This window comes from Macrotis lagotis, chromosome 1 (assembly GCF_037893015.1).
Source record: "Macrotis lagotis isolate mMagLag1 chromosome 1, bilby.v1.9.chrom.fasta, whole genome shotgun sequence".
NCBI lineage: Eukaryota > Metazoa > Chordata > Mammalia > Peramelemorphia > Peramelidae > Macrotis > Macrotis lagotis.
In genome coordinates this window covers 332,164,954-332,183,171 of record NC_133658.1, presented here as the reverse complement: position 1 = coordinate 332,183,171, position 18,218 = coordinate 332,164,954, and the positions used below count along the sequence as shown (strand labels likewise).

At 38.0% G+C, this 18,218-nt stretch overlaps 1 protein-coding gene across 2 annotated transcripts in view; it reads left to right on the top strand.

Annotated features, from left to right (window-relative positions):
- Positions 1-8,468: 8,468 nt before the first annotated feature.
- CNTRL (centriolin) overlaps positions 8,469-18,218 on the top strand; it is a 97,301-nt gene continuing 87,551 nt past the window's right edge. For both annotated transcript variants that reach the window (XM_074211687.1, XM_074211688.1), the window contains exons 1-3: positions 8,469-8,577; positions 14,014-14,252; positions 17,457-17,584. In XM_074211687.1, coding sequence (XP_074067788.1) covers positions 14,045-14,252; positions 17,457-17,584 — 336 coding nt within the window. In that variant the 5' untranslated portion in view covers positions 8,469-8,577; positions 14,014-14,044. The remainder of the gene's footprint in view (positions 8,578-14,013; positions 14,253-17,456; positions 17,585-18,218) is intronic.

Below are 18,218 nucleotides of genomic sequence, written 5' to 3'. Positions count from 1 at the left end.
TCTCTCAAATAGATTGTGTTCCGTATGTGTGTATGTGACAGGCTATTGATGAGCAAATTCAAAAGAATAGTTCCTTCTAAAGGGAAAAGTGAGCCTTAATTCTTCAGGTCCTTTTCAGATGTGGAACAGCTATTACTAAAAGAACTTGAAATCATACCATTTTAGGGCTCAACATTTTAATTTCCATTGCCACAATTTCTGTCATCCTCTATTACTCTTCTTGACTTGGTCTTCTTGGAGAATGAAGGGAAAACTCCAAAGGCATGGAGATAGGATGTTTTATGTGATGAAAAGCAAGAAAAACAGTCTAACTGGAACACAGAAAGGAAAGAAGGATAATACATATATAAATATGTGTATATGAATATATACAAATATATATTTTATAAAATCAGAATGGAAAGGTATCTTGGAACCAGTTTATGATAGTTATTGAGTTTTGTTTTTCCTTTTTCTGTTTCTTACTCTGCTCCACCACTGGCTGTTATAGAATAGAGTTGGACAAGAAAGGAAATCATTTGTCAAGCAAAGACTGAGAAATGTATAAACTTCAGGCTGAGTTCAGTCAATAAACTGTATTACATATCTCCAAATGTTTAGTATAAAATAGTAGAGCTGTTTGCTCATCTTACATATAACATTTTCCCATCTGTGTTGTATTAAACCAAAATACACAGTCAAAAAGTACAGCTGTCAGAATTCAACCCACGTGAAGCTCTAATACTGTCACACCAGATGGGAGATTAATTACAAATCTTACTTTTGATAATGTTCTTCTGGGGTTCCCCAGGTATCTTCTCTTGGTTTTTATCAGTTGATTTGGTATTTCAGATCACCACAACCTCTATGAAGAAGTGGTTGCATGACTACTTCACAGCATCTGTATGTCAAAATAAGTGAAATCTATCTAAGGAATTAGGCTGATTCTTTTAAGAATCCTAATTGGAACTATGCAGCTCTTTCAAAGTTGTGTCTCTTTGGACTGAGAGTCCCAGTTCCAGCTCTCATTCGCCAAGTGGCAGAATATTAATTACATGGGCATATTGCCCTCTGGAGGTTCAGCTTTGAACATCCAAAAAAGCCTCAAAACTGGGACAAAAGTCATTAGTCTACTTTTAGAAAAAGGATATGGAGAAAGGAATATCTAATCAAGACCAAAGCACTATTTTTCCTAAATGATATCCATATGAAAATAGCTTTATCTATTCAAGTATATAAATAGTTGCCTGGATTCGTTATTTTGCTTTTACTAAATCATAGAGAATTGGACATTAAGAACAAGTCTAGATGAGAACATCCAGAGAAAAGAAGTATTTGTTAGATTTGTTAGTAAGAAATACAAGTGAAAAGAAACAATAACTGATAATATAAGAAAATGAATATTACTGAGAGGTAATATGATTTAGTACAGACTCCTGGACTTGGGGGAGAAGTATCCTGGTGTAAGGATACAGAGCAAATTAGTGGCTAAAGATGAAAGGGTACCCAGCCTGTTTGCTCACTCCTAGAATGCAATTATTTCCACTACTCCATGTTATTTCCAATATTATTAGTCAAGGCTTCTATCACTTCTGCTCTGTTTAAGTGTATTCCCATGTCATACATATAGTACCTCATCTCTTTACTTCCTTACTCATATACTCCAGTCTTTCCAAGATGTTAAATATCTAGTTAATTCAACTATATGTGCTTTTTATTTTTGTCCATATCTGTGATTTGTGTAGGGACCTCCAGGTTTAGTCATTTTTCTGCAATTTTTGGAGTCTGAGAGAGTTGCCAGGACCACTCTGATTAAGTGACTTGTCCATGGTCTTCATGAACTCTGATAGCCAGTATATGTCAGTCAGAGCATGAACCTAGGTCTTTCATACTCCAAGACCATGCACCTGAGCCATATATATATATATAATACTATATAATACTAACAAAAACAATAATAATAAACTGATATACTTTTATGAGTTATTATTATCATCTATATCATCTGATATATACAAATACCAGTCATCTCACCAAAACCCTTTGAAATTTGAAGTCCACATATCTTTATCTTCATTTTATAGATGGGGAAACTGAAACCATATCCAAGAAATTCAATGGATTTCTCATGATCACACATTTAATAAGCAAGCCTCTCAACCCCTGTAAACAGACTTGCTCTCAAAACAGACACAAGAAATGAGGGAAATTCAGTCAAATAATATCTAAAAGGAATTCACAGTTTCATGTACAGTCCTCTTCTGTTCTATAATGTATGAAGAAATACTTATTTTATTTGATATTTTCTAAAATTAGAATTTCTTTTAAAATGAGCTTGCAGGATTCTTGGAATGACATCTGATCTAATCTGATCTGGTAGGCATTTATTAAGCAAGGCATTTTGGCTATGCCTTGGGGATACAAAGAGAAAATGAAAAACAATTCCTGCCTTTCAAAGCTTACAAGCTAACAGGGCATAGAACACAAAAATACCTAGGAGCATGTGTGTTAATTCTGAGAGGAGGGAAAGAGCATTGATAACTAAGGAATCAAGAAAAGTTTCTATAGAAAACTTGAAGGAGGCTACAGATGCTAAGAAGCAGAGCTGAGGACATGAAAGATGAAACATGAACCAAGGCATGGAGACAGGAGTTCTGCATTTGGGAAACAGCAATAGACCAGATGAGCTGGAATGTATGTTTTGTGAAATGAAGTTAAATCTAATAAATCTGGAAAGGTACTCTTTTTTTTATTCTTAGATAAAAAGAGAGATGGATGGGAGGGAGAAAAAGAACAGTAGAAAAAAGATTAGTAGCATTGTGATAAATGGAAAAGTGAGGAGTTTGTTTACCCTAGAATAAATAGGAAGTCAATAAGATTTCTTGAAGATGTAAATGATAGGGCCAGCCTTGTGCTTTAGGAAAATTGTAGTAGGATTTGTACAGACTTTAATGATATAGGAAGAAAAATTGAGATTGACAAGATTGTGTAACTCTGGCTCACTTAAATCTTATTCACCCTGAAGTCAAGACATTAGGAATGTCTCATCACTTCTCTGAACCTATTTTATCAGAAGATAAAGAAATAATAAGATTTGTACAATTTATCTCTTGGGATTGTTGTAATAATCAAAGTAGATAATGAATATGTAGTGCTTTATAACAATAAAAATTATATAAATCAGAATGATTCCTATTATTCCTATGATTAGTCAGGATGCTAAGCAAGCAAAAAATGCATTACACATACATACACACACATTTTGAACAAGCCAAGTCAAAGTGTGTTAAGACTTTTACAGCATTCTTAGTACTGGAAATTTGAAAAACAGGGAAATTCATATTATACATGTGATGCTATATTGTGTTTACATAATTACAATTTATGTAAATTTTTATTGTGTAAATATATTTTAGAAGAGATAGCATAGTATAATGACAGAGATCCAGCTTCAAAGTCTGGAAGGTCTAAATTCAAGTCTTGCCTCTGACACTCATGCTATTTCTAGGCAAGTCACTACTTCTTAGTGCAACTCTCTAAAATTTAAAGCTGCAAGGAAGTTGCTAATCTGCATTGGTAGAGGGAATTAATTTACCCTACCTCAGTGAAATCATAATTCCTCACTTATAGAAAATAAATATTAACTTATTATGTATAATACATACTATATACATATTTATATATAAATATTCATGTATATATATATATATATATATATATATATATAAACACAAGAATAATTACTACCTTATAGACTAACCATACTTTTATCAAAGTTTTCTGACAGGTCTTCATTTCTAAATATTTGAGGCATTTTTAAAAAAAAATAATTCTTCTCTAGACTTATTCTAATTGACTCTGATCCACCCCTGGAATTTTTTAAAATGTCAACTTCATGAGGCATGAGATGGTTTTTGCACATACACATCTGTACCACTCTGATCTGTACTTGTGTTTCAGTATGACTAATTTTCTGCAATGGGATGTCCAAGAATCACATGACACAAGTGCTAGAAAGGAACTTTGAGATCATCTAGTACCACATCCTCATTTTTCAAATGAGGAAATAGAAACCCAGAGCAATGGGTGACAAAACTAAACCATACAGCTAGTAACTGGCTGAACTGAAGGGACTCTATTCCAAATCTTCTGTCATCAATTTTGGGAGTCTTTATTCTTTCTAATAAGAATGTTAGCCACCATTTGTGTAGTACTTTAAGGCTTGCAAATAACTTTGCAAGTCCCTTTTGATACTTATGTGAACCCTATAGGAATGTATTGCATTTATTGGCATGTGCTTATTAAAATAATTTGAGTTTATAATGTACTTTCACAATCTTGATCTCATTTAAGAGAGAATAGGCAGGGGCAGCTAGGTGGTGTAGTAGATATGGCACCACCCCTGAAGTCAGAAGGGCCTGAGTTCCAATGTTATCTCAGACACAATAATTACCTAGCTGTGTGACCTTGAGCAAGTCACTTAATCCCATTACCTTACCAAAAAACAAACAAACCAATAAATAAAATAGCATATGAGAGAGAATAGAGGAGAAAGCTATTACTATCCTCAGACTACAGAAGAGGAAACAGAGAAGTTAAATGGTTACTTCTTAATGGTCATACAGTAGAGGATCAGCAACAAATACAGTTTTTTTGAAACTGAGTCAAAATCTCTTTCAACTTTATTATGACCACAGAAACAAATGGCTTTATTAGCAAACCTCTTAAAATGTAGGATTAGATAGAATCTTGAAATTAAGACTTTTAAAAAAAAGCATAATTATTTTCTTCTCAGATTTCAATTTATGTATCCTTTGTATTAAAAAGAAAGAAAATTCTAACTATTGCTGTTTAAAAGAACAAATCCTAAAATCTGAAATAGTTTTAGAAAGAAATTTATCAGGTCATTTGGTAGAAAAGAGCCAGTGAGAAAAGAAATATTGGATTTACACAAGGGAAGTTGTTTACTGTCCTGTTGACTTCTTGCCACATTGACAGAGAATTTAACTCTGGTCATTCATAATTCTAAGCCTAATTGTATTATTGCTTAAGCTGTACTCTCCATCTCCTTCACCCAGAACAGTATGACTTTCTCAAAAGCTTTGCTAAATCTATTTAAACTATATCCATAGAGCATTCCCTTCATTTACTAGTTTAGTAATTCTGTCAAAAAAAAAAAAAGGAAATGTGGTTGTCTGATCTGACCTGTTTGTGATAAAATTATGCTGTTTTTTGTAATCACTAGTTCCCTTTCTAGATGTTTACCAACTATCTTTTTAGCAATCCATTCTAGAATTTTAGCAAGAATTAAAGCCAAGTTCACTAGCCTATTGTTTACAATTTTTTCCCACTAAAAATTGAAACATTTGTCCTTTGCCAGTCTTGTGGTCTTTTTCTTACATGCGAAGCTCTTTCATATATCACTGGCAGTGGCTCAGGATTCACATCTGTAAGGCCAGATGACTTAAATTTATCAAAAGCAACAGGTGTTCTCTTATTATCTCCTAACTAATCTTGGGTTATTGACTCCTCCTTACTCATTTCGATATCATTTCCAGTGCAAAGGTCACCTTTCTTGACAGAAAACAGAAGTAAAATAAAAATTGATCAGTTGTCTTCTCTGAAGGAAGGGTCCCCTCCTTGATCCTTTTTACCTTCCAATAGAGCTAGAAAAACAAAAAACTAATAATATTCAACCATTACTTTTTGTCATATTTAGTTTTCCCTTGCCAGTTTCAGCTGATTGGGAACTTTAGAATACCTAATCCTCAGTTATTTTGCCACTTTCAGTCGCCTTCATTTATTTTTATAACCTAAGTTAATCAAGAGTTCCCTATATATTTACATAGGTTTCTTCAGACAAATCCCATTTTTCCTTCTAATTGAAATAATTTGCCTTTGTATTTTCAGAATTTCATTCTTGAACATTTGCCATTTCCTCCTAAGATGTCTATCTTTTCTCTGAACCCTTTAAAGTCTGCTTTTGTTAAAAATCTAGGTTCCAGGTCAAACTATGCCACTAAATGACTGTTTCCCTGTTGGTAAGAATCAGATCCAGAATAAAATATCCACTAATAGGTTCCTCCACATTTTGAAGGATGAAATGATCACTTTCAAGATAAATGTACTTTGGCTTTTATATTTATCTTTTACCAACAAATACTTTGAATCTCTTCATTTGATCAGGAATGTTGACTTTTATTCATTCCCTCAGCTCTTATCAACTCATTTCCAATCTCAAAGTGCTACTGAAATTATTCTCTCAAAAAACATACAAAGACATTCTTCTAAAAGTTTCATTTTATTCTGAACCTAACAAAGATCCATATACAAGGCAAAACCAAAAAAGAGAATCATACGTAAAATGAAGGATTTCTATTAAGTACAGCTTGCTTTTTTAAAAAAAGTATATAATAGATTCCACATGTTACTTTCAAAGGTGCCTTACTTAACTATATTTTTTCTAATTTTTTTCTTTTTTAAAAAATGCTTCAGTAATCCTTTTTAAAGGGTTACTTCCCCCAGACTCTCCTCTCTGCCAAAAAAGCACCATCCTTGTAACAAAAATAATCAAGCAAAAGAAATCCACAAAGTTGTCAGGTCCAAAAATGCCTGTTTCATTTTGTACCTTGAGTTCATCACCCTTTTATGAGGAGGTGACTAGACTGCCAAGCTTTGTCAGATCTAACACCTTAACATATAACCTTGCATCCTGCCTGGCCTATTACAATACTTTTCTTTCTAATCCTTGCTCTAGATGGTGCAGTAGGTAGAGCACTAGCCTTGGAATCAGGAGGAAGGGAGTTCAAATCCAGTTTCAGACACTTGATACTGACTAGTTGTGTGACCTTGGGCAAGTCACTTAACCCCTGTTGCCTGCATCCAGGGCTATTTCTGGTTGTCCTGATTCATGTCTGGCCACTGGATCCAGATGGCTCTGGAGGAGAAAGTGAGGTGACTTAGCACAGCCCCCCTCACTCAAATCCAATTCCTGTGCTTGTCATGGCATCACCTCCCTGATGTTGTGGTCTTCAAGAACAAAGGACAAACTTCATATTCTCTATACTGCTATGCCACCCTTCTCAAGGTCTAAGCTTTTTCCTGAAACTAGAATAAAGTTCAGACTTTTGATTTTTAGCCAGTGTTCCTGCTTTTTCCAAGTCTTATTGTATATTACCCTCTTTTACATAGTTTATGTTGCAATCACACTGGTCTGCTTGATGTTCTTCACACAGGACATTCCATCTCCCCTCTGCCTTTGCACAGCCTCTTTCCCCCTGTCTGTTATGTACTTCCTCCTCACCTCTACTTTCTAAATTTCACTACCTTTCAAGTTTCCATTTCTGGACGCCCTAGCTGTAGTGCCCTCTCTCTGGAAATTACTTTGTATTTATCTCTATTCATGTTCTTTTACCCCAAAAGGAGGGAAGCTCATTGAAGGAAAGGAGTATTTTTGGTCTTTGAATTCCTTGAACCTAAAAAAACATGCCTGGTGCAAAGCAGGCCCTTCATAAATGTATATTGAATGATTGAATAAAAAAGGGACATATTGTGACAGATGTGAGGGAAATGAATTTGATTAAAATTTGGAATCTGATTGGAAATTGGTGGGGGAGAGAGACAGCGAGGAGTCAAAGAGAATTCCTAAATGATTTTTCACTTTTCCTAATTCCCATTATCCAATCATGTCCTAAATTTTATTAGGGCAAGTTAGGAGGGGGGTGGATTTAAGGGGAAAGATGAGTTTCACTCCGATCATATCAGGTCTGAATCTCTCTGACATCCTGATAAAATTGTCCTGCAGGCAGTTAATAATAGAAGACTGGATATCGGGACCGATTTGGGTAAGATAAATAGACTGTGGGGAGGCTAGGTGGTGCAATGGATAGCGCACCGGTCCTGGAGTCAGGAGGACCTGAGTTCAAATCCAATCTCAGACACTTAAGTAGACACGCCTAGTTGTGTGAACCTGGGCAAGTCACTTAACCCCATTGTCTTGCAAAAAAAACCTAAAAAAAAATAGAGGTTGGAGGCATTAGCATAGAGATGATCCTTGAAGCTGTGGGAAGCAAGAGCAACAAAAGCGCGTGGGAAAGACACTGAATGGACTGGCGAGGATTACTCTGGCAGGGAGGAAGAGGGCGGCAAGCTAGCGGGGGTGACACACCGCGTCTCCCTTCTGCTCATCTTTGTGGCATCTTTGTGGCACAGCCAACGGAATCCATAAGGAGCCGCCGCGGCCCGTGCTTGTGATCTGACTGGGAGAGCCCGAAGCCTCCATGCCAGCCCAAGCACGAGAGCGGCCGCCGCTGCTCGGCCCGACTTCCCGGCTCGGCCTCCCCGCGGGGGCGCCAAAGCGGCCGCAAAGCCTCACTCCCGCCCGCCTCTGGCCAATGGGCTCGCCTCGGAGCGACGGTTGGAGGGGGCGTGCCCCGCCCGGCCCCGCCCCCCGGCCCCGCCTCCTCCCGCCTGCCCCCGGGCAACCAACACAACAAAACAAAATGGCGCCTCCGGCTCCCGGTGCCTGAGCTGGGAAGACGAGCCTCCCCGGGCAGGGAGTGCCCTGCGCTCGTCCTGCCCCGGCCAGGCCCCGCGGGGGTGAGTGCTTCGGCCTCGCCGGCCAGGCGGGCGCTCGGGATGCGGAGCCGGGGAGCGGGGCGCGGGACCGGGAGGATGGAGGGTGGGTCAGCCCGCCGGCTCTGGGCCAATCAGCGCGTGCGCCGGCCGGCCGGGGTGTCCAGGTGCGGGAGGTTTGGCTCCCGGGGGGAAAGGGGAGGGGCGGCCCGGGAGGAATCCGTGCGGGGCCTGGGGAGGAGGAAGAGAGGACTGGGGAGCCGCGAGCATGGGACCCACAGCGGGGGAGAGCAGATGGGAGACATCCGGGGGCGCGGCGTGCTGCGGGATGCCCGGGCGGGGAGACCCGGGGCGGGGAGACCCCGGGCGGGGAGACCCCGGGCGGGGAGACCCGGGGCGGGGAGACCCCGGGCGGGGAGACCCCGAGAGGGGAGCATCCTGGGTGGGGGGCACACTGGCGGGGAGCATCCTGGGCGGAGACCCCGGGCGGGGAGCATCCTGGGAGGGGAGACCCCGGGAGGGGAGCATCCTGGGCGGGGAGACCCCGGGAGGGGAGCATCCTGGGCGGGGAGACCCCGGGAGGGGAGCATCCTGGGAGGGGAGACCCCCGGCGGGGAGCACCCCGGGTCGGAAGCTTCCTGGGTGGAGCACCGGCTGCCAGCCCTCAGCCCGGCATGCGTGACCAGGAAAGCCCTTTATAAAGTCCCTGCAGCACCTTGCATTATAGTGACGTCAGAATCGGGAATTCCTGTGGAAATGGCCACTTTCGGATGCATGAAGGATGCCATGGAAAGGGGCAGCTGGCCCAGCAGGATTCAAATGCCGCCCTTTCCTACCACCTGGGGGAGGACCTTGTCCTCCCAGTCGCCTAACCTCCTTAGGCCTCAGTTTTTTGTTCTGTAAAGATGAAGGGAGCCCCAGGGTTCTCTTGAGCTCCAGATCTGTGATCCCATATGGGAAGCTGGAGAATGGGCCGCCCCAGAGCGATAAGAACGAGGGGTGGAGGATTCTGGGGTAACCACAGAGAAGAGATGAGGACTACTTGGCTTATCGATACACTTGACCTCGCTTAATAAGGCTGGAGAATTTTGATTGGGGGAGGGAGCAGTCTCCAAAGTATTGGATGGAGAGGACATTAGATTTCGGGCTTTGAGCATATGAGAAAAAAAAGGAAGGGATGGGGGGGAGATTTAAGAATTATTTCATTTCCTGTGCTACATTTTGGTGATTCAAAACGGAAAACTCAACTCTGAGTGATTAGTCATTGGTCTTATGTCATCCCTCCAGTTACTTCACTCTTCTAACCTCTTTTCAACAACCATTCTAGCTGCCCCAGTTTAGTCTTTAAACTTTGTCTTTAAAAGATTTTAGAAGGGGGTGGCTAGGTGGTGCAGTGAATAGAGCACCGGCCCTGGAGTCAGGAGGACCTGAGTTCAAATTCTACCTCAGACACTTAATAATTACCTAGCTGTGTGGCCTTGGGCAAGCTACTTAACCCCATTGCCTTGCAAAAACCTAAAAAAAAAAAAAGAAAATAAAAAAAAAGACTTTAGAAGACTCTCCTTGATATATTTTATGTTACAATCACAGTGATCTGCTTACTGTTTTTCATATCTCCCCTATGTCTATAGTTGTATTTAAGCTTCTGCTTTTCCACAAGGGTTTCCCTGAATGTCATTCTTGAAACCACCAGCAAAATTCTTCAACCCAATTTTCTGGGCTTTGCAATCTGAAGACTTTGAAAAAACATAGAATTTCAAGGAAGCTTCCCGGGTGAAGATCTGAAAATTAAAAAATTAAGAATGAGATTAGATAGTGCTAATGTGGGAAATTAGCACATTAGCTCATCATGGTTTAAGGAATTTTTTTCTTTTAAAGCAGTTGGCTTAGTTAAGCAAAGCCTCACTTGAACTCAGATCCTCCTGACACTGCAGTCTCCACTGGGCCACCTAGCTACCTTGCTTTAGGGAATTTTTAAGGTTAATTCAGGGTTGTGAAGATCTTAAGGAATGTAGTAGTGCTATGGAAAGAGGATCAATATAGGGGGACAGCACATATAGTGGAAATAATGTCTGAATTCAGATTTCCAGGGGCAGCTAGGTGGTAGAGTGGATAGAGTACCGGCCCTGGAGTCAGGAGTACCTGAGTTCAAATCCGGTCTCAGACACTTAATAATTGCCTAGTTGTGTGGCTTTGGGCAAGCCACTTAACCCCGTTTGCCTTGCAAAAACCTAAAAAAAAAAAAAAATTGAGACTAGACTAGGTGATGTCTAAGATCTCTTGTGGTCTGAATTCAGATTTCCAAAATTGAGATCTTGTCTGAACTTTGAGTAAGTCACTGTGGCTTCAGTTTCCACATCTACAAAATCAGAGTATGGACTAAGTCATCTTTATGGTATCTTTCAGCTTTGCCATATCTTCTAAGGGCCCTTTCAGCTCCAACATTCTGTGCCACCAGTTCTACCTTATAGGAATAACAGTTCAAGTTCTAAGATTTCTTAGAGCCCTGTTTATTGATTATCTTCTCACATTCTATGTTCCAAGGCCTTTTCTTGTTCTGTTTATTGATTCTGTTCTCACAATCTGTGTTCAAGGCCTTGTTCTGATTCTGTGTGTGATGCAAATAGAATTATATGGCAATAAAAAGCAAAATAGGTTTTTGTGTTTGCATTTTTTAAAAGTGAGGAAAGTTACTATATGCCTATATACCATAAAGATATATTTATAGCAAAAATCCCTGCTCTGATTCTATTTATTATAGGTATGTTCTTTGGGCTGTTTGTGGCTATTTGGTTTTTTGTCACTTTGCTTTGGTTAGGACTATACTTGTCTAAAAAGATGGATAAGATCTATGTGTGTGTCTTCTAAAGATTAGTCATGGTTTTAGAAGAAAGCAGTTAAACTTAGCAGAATAAGATTCTAATATTCATAAATGAGGCCTCTTTTATTTCCTTAGCAAACTTAAGTTTTTCTATAGTGTGGTTGGTGCATACTATGAAATGGGTTAGCGTTATACCAACTCTTTTGAAAAACAGAAAAGATAAAAGACATGTTTGCTGTGGCATCAAGCAACAGACAATTTGGAAAGGAAGGCTTTTTTTAGTGGTTCTGGTGGGTTGTTTAACAAGAGGAAATGAAAGCAAAAAGTGTAAAGGCTTAAGTCAGTAGGGTTTGCTTTTAAAGGCCCAGTCCAAGAATAGTAGATGTCAGGTGTGACTGAAGTTTTAAGACTTATTTTTCACATGCCTCAATATTGGTTAGGAAACCATTTCCATTGAAATATTTTTTACATGCTTCCAGCAATTATAATATCATTAGAATAGCTATAGTAAATAACTTACCAAAATGAATACATTGAGGAACAATATGTTTGAAAAATTCATTTCTTTATATTTTGTTCTTATATCATTTATACACATGAATTCTAAATATCTTTTATATTCGCTTTGAAAATATACATAATGATAATACCTCCTTGAAACAACTTATAGAATGCTTATGTATTTATTTTCTCTCGATCTTGATCTGCACAGTATCTTTGTGGGATAGGGAAGGTAGGGGTTATCAATGCACATTTTATAGATTAGGAAATTTAGGATTTTAGAAATTAAGACTTACCCAAGGTCACACAACTAGTGTACTGTGGTATATGAACCAGGTCTTCTAGAACCTATACTTATTAAAATAGTACCTCTCTAAGAGAGAACATTTCTTAATCAAAGTAAAACAGAAAAAAGAATATATGTGAAACTACATAGAGCTATTATATACAACTTTTAAAAAATTTTTAGCATGTTACTTCAAAGTCATTCTCCTTGTCTGTTTTCCTCCCTTCTGTGAAGTTTTTAAAAAATCCTCCAGGGATATTCTTTTTCTTTTTCCTTTTTTTTTTTTTGATGACATTATTGCTAGACACCTCCCACTCAAGTTCTACTGTTCCCCAATTAAAAAAGGAAAGAAAAACTCAGTCCTTTAAAGTCAATAAGCATAGTCTGTCAGAGCACATCATAGTCTTTTAACTTTCATTAAAATAGACCCAAGTTTGTTAGGAAGTCTTCCACGGGTTTCCCTGTAGGTCTTTAAGTGGAAGCTAATTGTTACCTTTTCAGAGATATAGATTGGATTTATGTTAGGTATAACTGAAATAACTCAAATTCGGTGACTTATGATTTTAAGTGTCTATGCATGCTTAACCTAAAATGAATGGATTTAAAAATGCTTTCAAAAGTGCTAATAGTGTTTTATAGTGGCATAGATTTTGCACATACTTATAAATCTTGAGTAAGCACAGTGTAAATTGACAGTGAAGTCTTGCCCAAGATTAGTGCAGCTAATGTTATGATTGGCCGAAAATTTATGTAATACATCCTCTAAATTTTGCATTTGGTTTAGGCAGACTTGCCTAACTTCGATTACTGCATGTTTATAAGAATTTTTGAGTATCATAAAAATCTCTACAGAATAATCTTATAAATTGTAGTTTAAAAAACATTGGTTGAGAATACAGTTTTAAAGAGGAATGTCCATTTATCACATTTGCTGGATAAAGCAGTTTGAGACAAGACAAACTGATTTTTTTTCAAAGGTCCAACCTGGAAACAAGTGGTATTGTTGTCTTTTGGTTGTTTTGGTCATGTGCAACTAGAACCAAAATACAGTTTAGAATTGGCAGATGTAGGGGCAGCTAGGTGGCGTAGTGGATAAAGCACCGGCCTTGGAGTCAGGAGTACCTGGGTTCAAATCTGGCCTCAGACACTAATTACCTAGCTGTGTGGCCTTGGGCAAGCCACTTAACCCCATTTGCCTGGCAAAAAAAAAAAAAACCTAAAAAAAAAGAATTGGAAGATGTGATTACTATCATTGATCTCTGAAAGAGTGGAATAGCATATTAGTGCTATAGGACAAAAAAAGGGCCACTCTCTGGTCTTTGAAAAGAATAAAATGACTAAAGTCTGCAAAATATAAACCAGGGAATTTTCCTTTAGTTTCCAAAAAAAAAATTTCAGAACATAGGCCTGTGGGGGCCTGGGACAGAAAAGCAGGAGCAAGAGGAGAAACGTGGGGGTCAGAGTACTCAAATGGGAAACCACAGGCAGGTGGACAGAGCGGAGGAAAGAACTCCTCTCCCAGCACCCAGAGATCTCAGGTCAAGTTCCCCTTGCGGCCCCCCAGCCAACAGCTGTGATAGTCTCTCTGATTGTTCATTCTTCTGCTTTCACTTGGAGAATGGTTTATTTTGGGGGGGGTTTTGGTGGGAGAATGGCAGACTGTTGGTCAACTATTGAGGAGCAGGAACAGAACTGTATGGTAAAGTTAACATTGATTTTTTTTTGGAATGCAGTTTTCTTTAAAGTCAGAGTTTGGAAATGTGAATTTATGTAAAGCAAAAATTGTCTATAACAGTTTTTGGGGGGGAGCTGCCTATTTATACTTCCTTAAGTAACCTGAAATTTCTTTCAGCTTTGTATGGATAATTGACCGTATTCATTCAATGGATAAAGGTCCTCAGGGATCACCACTAAGAACAGAAATGACACCATCTCGCTCACCTAGTCCAGCATCTCAGTTGTCCAGTATGAGATCTAGGTCACTTTCACCTGATAACAGACTTGAGACTTTTCATGCTAGAAGACAGTGGCTTGAACAAAATGACATCATGGGAAAAAGTGAATTGTGTCTTGAATACCAAGATGATAAAGGTACTGCTTATTAATATACTGTCAGACTGATATTTTAAGTAATGTTGATATTAAAACCATTTCTGTGTATCTTCTTTCCCTCTCCAAATTTCACAGTACTCTGTACTTATCTTATGCATTTCCCATTTATCTCATAGGACTTTGTTCATATTATTGTCCAATAGAGAAATTTGTCTCTACAGAAACTAGTGATGTCATAGAAATACCACTGAATTGGGAGATCCATCTCCATTCATTATATTCATATAAGTTATTCCCAGGGCCTGGAATGTACCCTTTACTGATTTGTACTTCTCAAAATTCTTATCTTTTTTCAATGCTTAGCTTGCATTTATCTCTCTTACTATTCTCTTACTCCATGAAGCATTTCCTGATATCCCTAGATTAATGTTCATTCTATCCTCAATTTTCCCTGTACTTACTTATCTCTCTCCAACATAATATAAGCTTCTTAAGGAGAGAGAAGGTTGTTTTTCTTTATATTCCCACCAGTTATTAGGTACTTATATTCCCACTTACATATTAGGTACTTAATAAATGGAGGTGGTGGTTGAAAAACCTGGATTCTGATCCTGGGCTGGCCATTGATTTTTGTGACTTCACCTGTGCCTCAGAGAATCCCTTCTTTCTTCAAGGAGATTAAGAGGGAGTACATTCTGGGCTTGGAGGATATCTAATATAAAGACACAAAGACTAGAGATGAAGTATTATGTATGAGAAACAGAGAGAAGTTTGGGCAGATCACAGAGAACAAGAACACTGAAGCTGGATAGATAAGTTGGAACCAGATTGGGAAGGGCTTTCAAAGCTGACTAGAGAAGTTTATGTAAGTCTGGAGGCAATAAACAGGAAGTCAGTGGAGTTGAGTAGGGGAGTGATGTGGTCAGATCTGTGCTTTACAAAAATTACTTTGACCGGAAGTGTAAAATGGATGGAGGGATGAACTTGAGACAGGGAGTGCAAATAAAAGGTTGGTACTATAATGTAAGCTAGAGGTGATATGAAAAGAGAGATAGGGTTGAATGCAAGAGTTTCATATAGAAGGGAGATTTTCCAAATAATTAGATATGGAGTAAGGGAGAATAGAGTTATGAATGTACAAGCCTGAAAGATGGAAGTACTTTCAACACAAAGAAGGAAGTTTGGAAGAGGGCAGAATTTAGGGGAAAGATAAGGAATTTACTTTTGGATCTTTTGAGTTTATGGTGTTTCTTGGAAATTTAGTTTAAATTGTTCAGTAGTCCACAGATGATATGCATTGAGCTTCAAAGGAGAGAGTAGACCCAGATATACAATATAAGTATGTAGTGCTAGATCTCTAGGCTCCTTTCTTGCTAGTATTCTATATCTTGGTTCCTTTTACCTCTAGTATTTTCTAAATTTCACCTTACTTTTTGACTGTTATCGATTTAATTGTGACATTTGAAAGGAAGTGGTATCTGGTCAGGGTGAAGCTGCTTATCAGATAGTAACAAGTGAGGGAGTTACTGACAGGGTAGATTTTCTATTTCTTACTAGGATGTTGCCTGGGCATCTCCTTGGAACAGAGTGCATTCTCTCTTTTTAAAATGTAGACTGGGTCCATGTTCAGAGGAAATCTTTTGATTGTGTTTTAAGTTGGGCATTCTAAAAATGTGACATATATCAATTCTACCTAGTAATTCATTTTAATGATAATTTAAATGATAAATTTTCTTAAACATATTGTACCAGAAAAGCACATTTATTTTAATAAAGTACATTATAATTTAGTAAGTACTTTTAACTGATTAAATGTACTTTTCAGGGCGGCTAGGTGGCACAGCAGCTAGAGCACTGACCCAGGAGTCAGGAGTACCTGGGTTTGAACCTCAAACAGTTCTCAGATACTTAATAATTACCTAGCTGTGTGGCCTTGGGCAAGACACTTAACCCCATTTGCCTTGCAAAAACCTAAAAAGAATGTACTTTTCTGGTAGATATGTTTAAGATATTTTATCATAATTTCTCTGTACAGGAAATCATAACCATTAATCATTATTCCCTGAAGAATCTGATAGTAGTCTAAAAAAGTGAGGAAATTCCTTAACAAACTTTTTTTAGCACCACAGTCCCATTATACAATAAAATTTTCTATTGGAATTTAAGAATTGATATCTGTCCTTCCCCTCCTAGGAAAAAGTACATTTCACTTTACATAAAACAAAGGTGATATGCTTGCATTTAGTAATGTGAAACTAAGAAATTTTGAAGCCAGAAAATGGAATTGATCCATTGCTAAATTTCTTTTCCACAGAACAAGTCAAGAAGTAATGTGCCCTATTGTGCTTGTCACTGTGAAATATGACAAGGCTTTAACAGTGTTGTAGCACTATAGTAAAGTGATACAATATAGAAAATGTTACTTGATAAAAGTAGACCTTTTTCACAAAATATAAATTGGAATGAGAAAGATTTTTTTCATGCAATATAAAATATTTCATTAGTTATAAAGTGAGATATAATATTCCCCACCAACCAGAGTAGGAATTTAGGTTTCGATCTCTACTGAAAATATGGAAAATATACATCTGCTCTCTATTTCTTTATGGATTGATGCAATAAACATATATTAGGCAGCTATCATGTTTAAGGTTTTATGCTGGACACTGAAAGAGATAAGATTCCTGATTATCTGTGTGTGTGTGTGTGTGTGTGTGTGTGTATTTGTTTTCTGTCAGTATTTACCTATTTAAAAAATATGAACTTCTTTTTAAAGAATAGCATTTTCTGTGTCAAATAAGATAAAGCATCATGAAAATGTAAGCTATCAACTACTCTGATAACTTTTGTAAATGTTAAGGTTATATCTGTCTCCTCCTTCCCCAGTTTCCCATTCCCACCCCCCAACTGACTAGGATATGCAACTTAAGATTTTTGTTGTTATTTTCTTTAATAGAATATATTTGGACAAAATTCAGACATTGTAGCTGAAACAAATGTTTGGGATAAGAAATGGTGGTTTGCTTTTAGTGTTTTCCCTTCAGTACACCTACTTGTACTATTAAAATGTTTGTAAAAGCATTTCCTTAATTTACATGTACACTCATTTACATGTCTCTGAAATGTTTGATTTAGCAGTGTATCATAACTTTTCTGGTTTTCCAAGTTTAATTGCATTATTTGAGAATATTACGTCTTCTGTGGTTCCCTCTTGTGCAAATAATTTGCTTACTTTCATTTCAGATGATCCTACTCCTGGAGTGAGGTATATTACAGAGGGCCTTATTAAAAAGATAAGCAAAAAAGAAAATTTGACATTAGTAAAATCTTTGAATCTTTCTCTTTCAAAGTATTGTGGTAAGAAATTTAAGGTATGTTACCAACAATTGTTACTTTTAGATATTCAGACATTATGTTTGAAATACAGTTTTGTGGAATCTTTTTTGAGGGGAGTAAACAGATTGCATCATATTTGAGGAAATATAATACTAGCTTAAAGTATATAACACCTTCAGTTTGCAAAGTGCTTTCTTCACAAAACTCTTGAGGTATTAGTATCCTTATCTTATGTGAGACTTAGAAAAGTGAAAGAACTTCTTCAAGATCACACAGTAAGTGGGGTAGCCAGGACTCAAACCAAGGGTTTTTGACTCCTACTTCATTGCTCTTTTAACTTTACCTAAGGGGCGGCTAGGTGGCACAGTGGATAGAGCACTGGCCCTGGAGTCAGGAGTACCTGAGTTCAAGTCCAGCCTCAGACACTTAATAACTACCTAGCTGTGTGGCCTTGGGCAGGCCACTTAACCCCATTTGCCTTGCAAAAAAACCTAAAAAAAAATTGAAAAAAAATTAACTCTACCTAGCTGCCACTTCATATTTCTATAGAAATTCAGAAAGCTGTTTATTGTTGCTTCTAGATGTTTTATGGGAAAAGTCAATACATAACTCCTAATGTGAGAGCTCCTCGATTACTTCTACACATATGGTCATTTAGGATTTTACTTT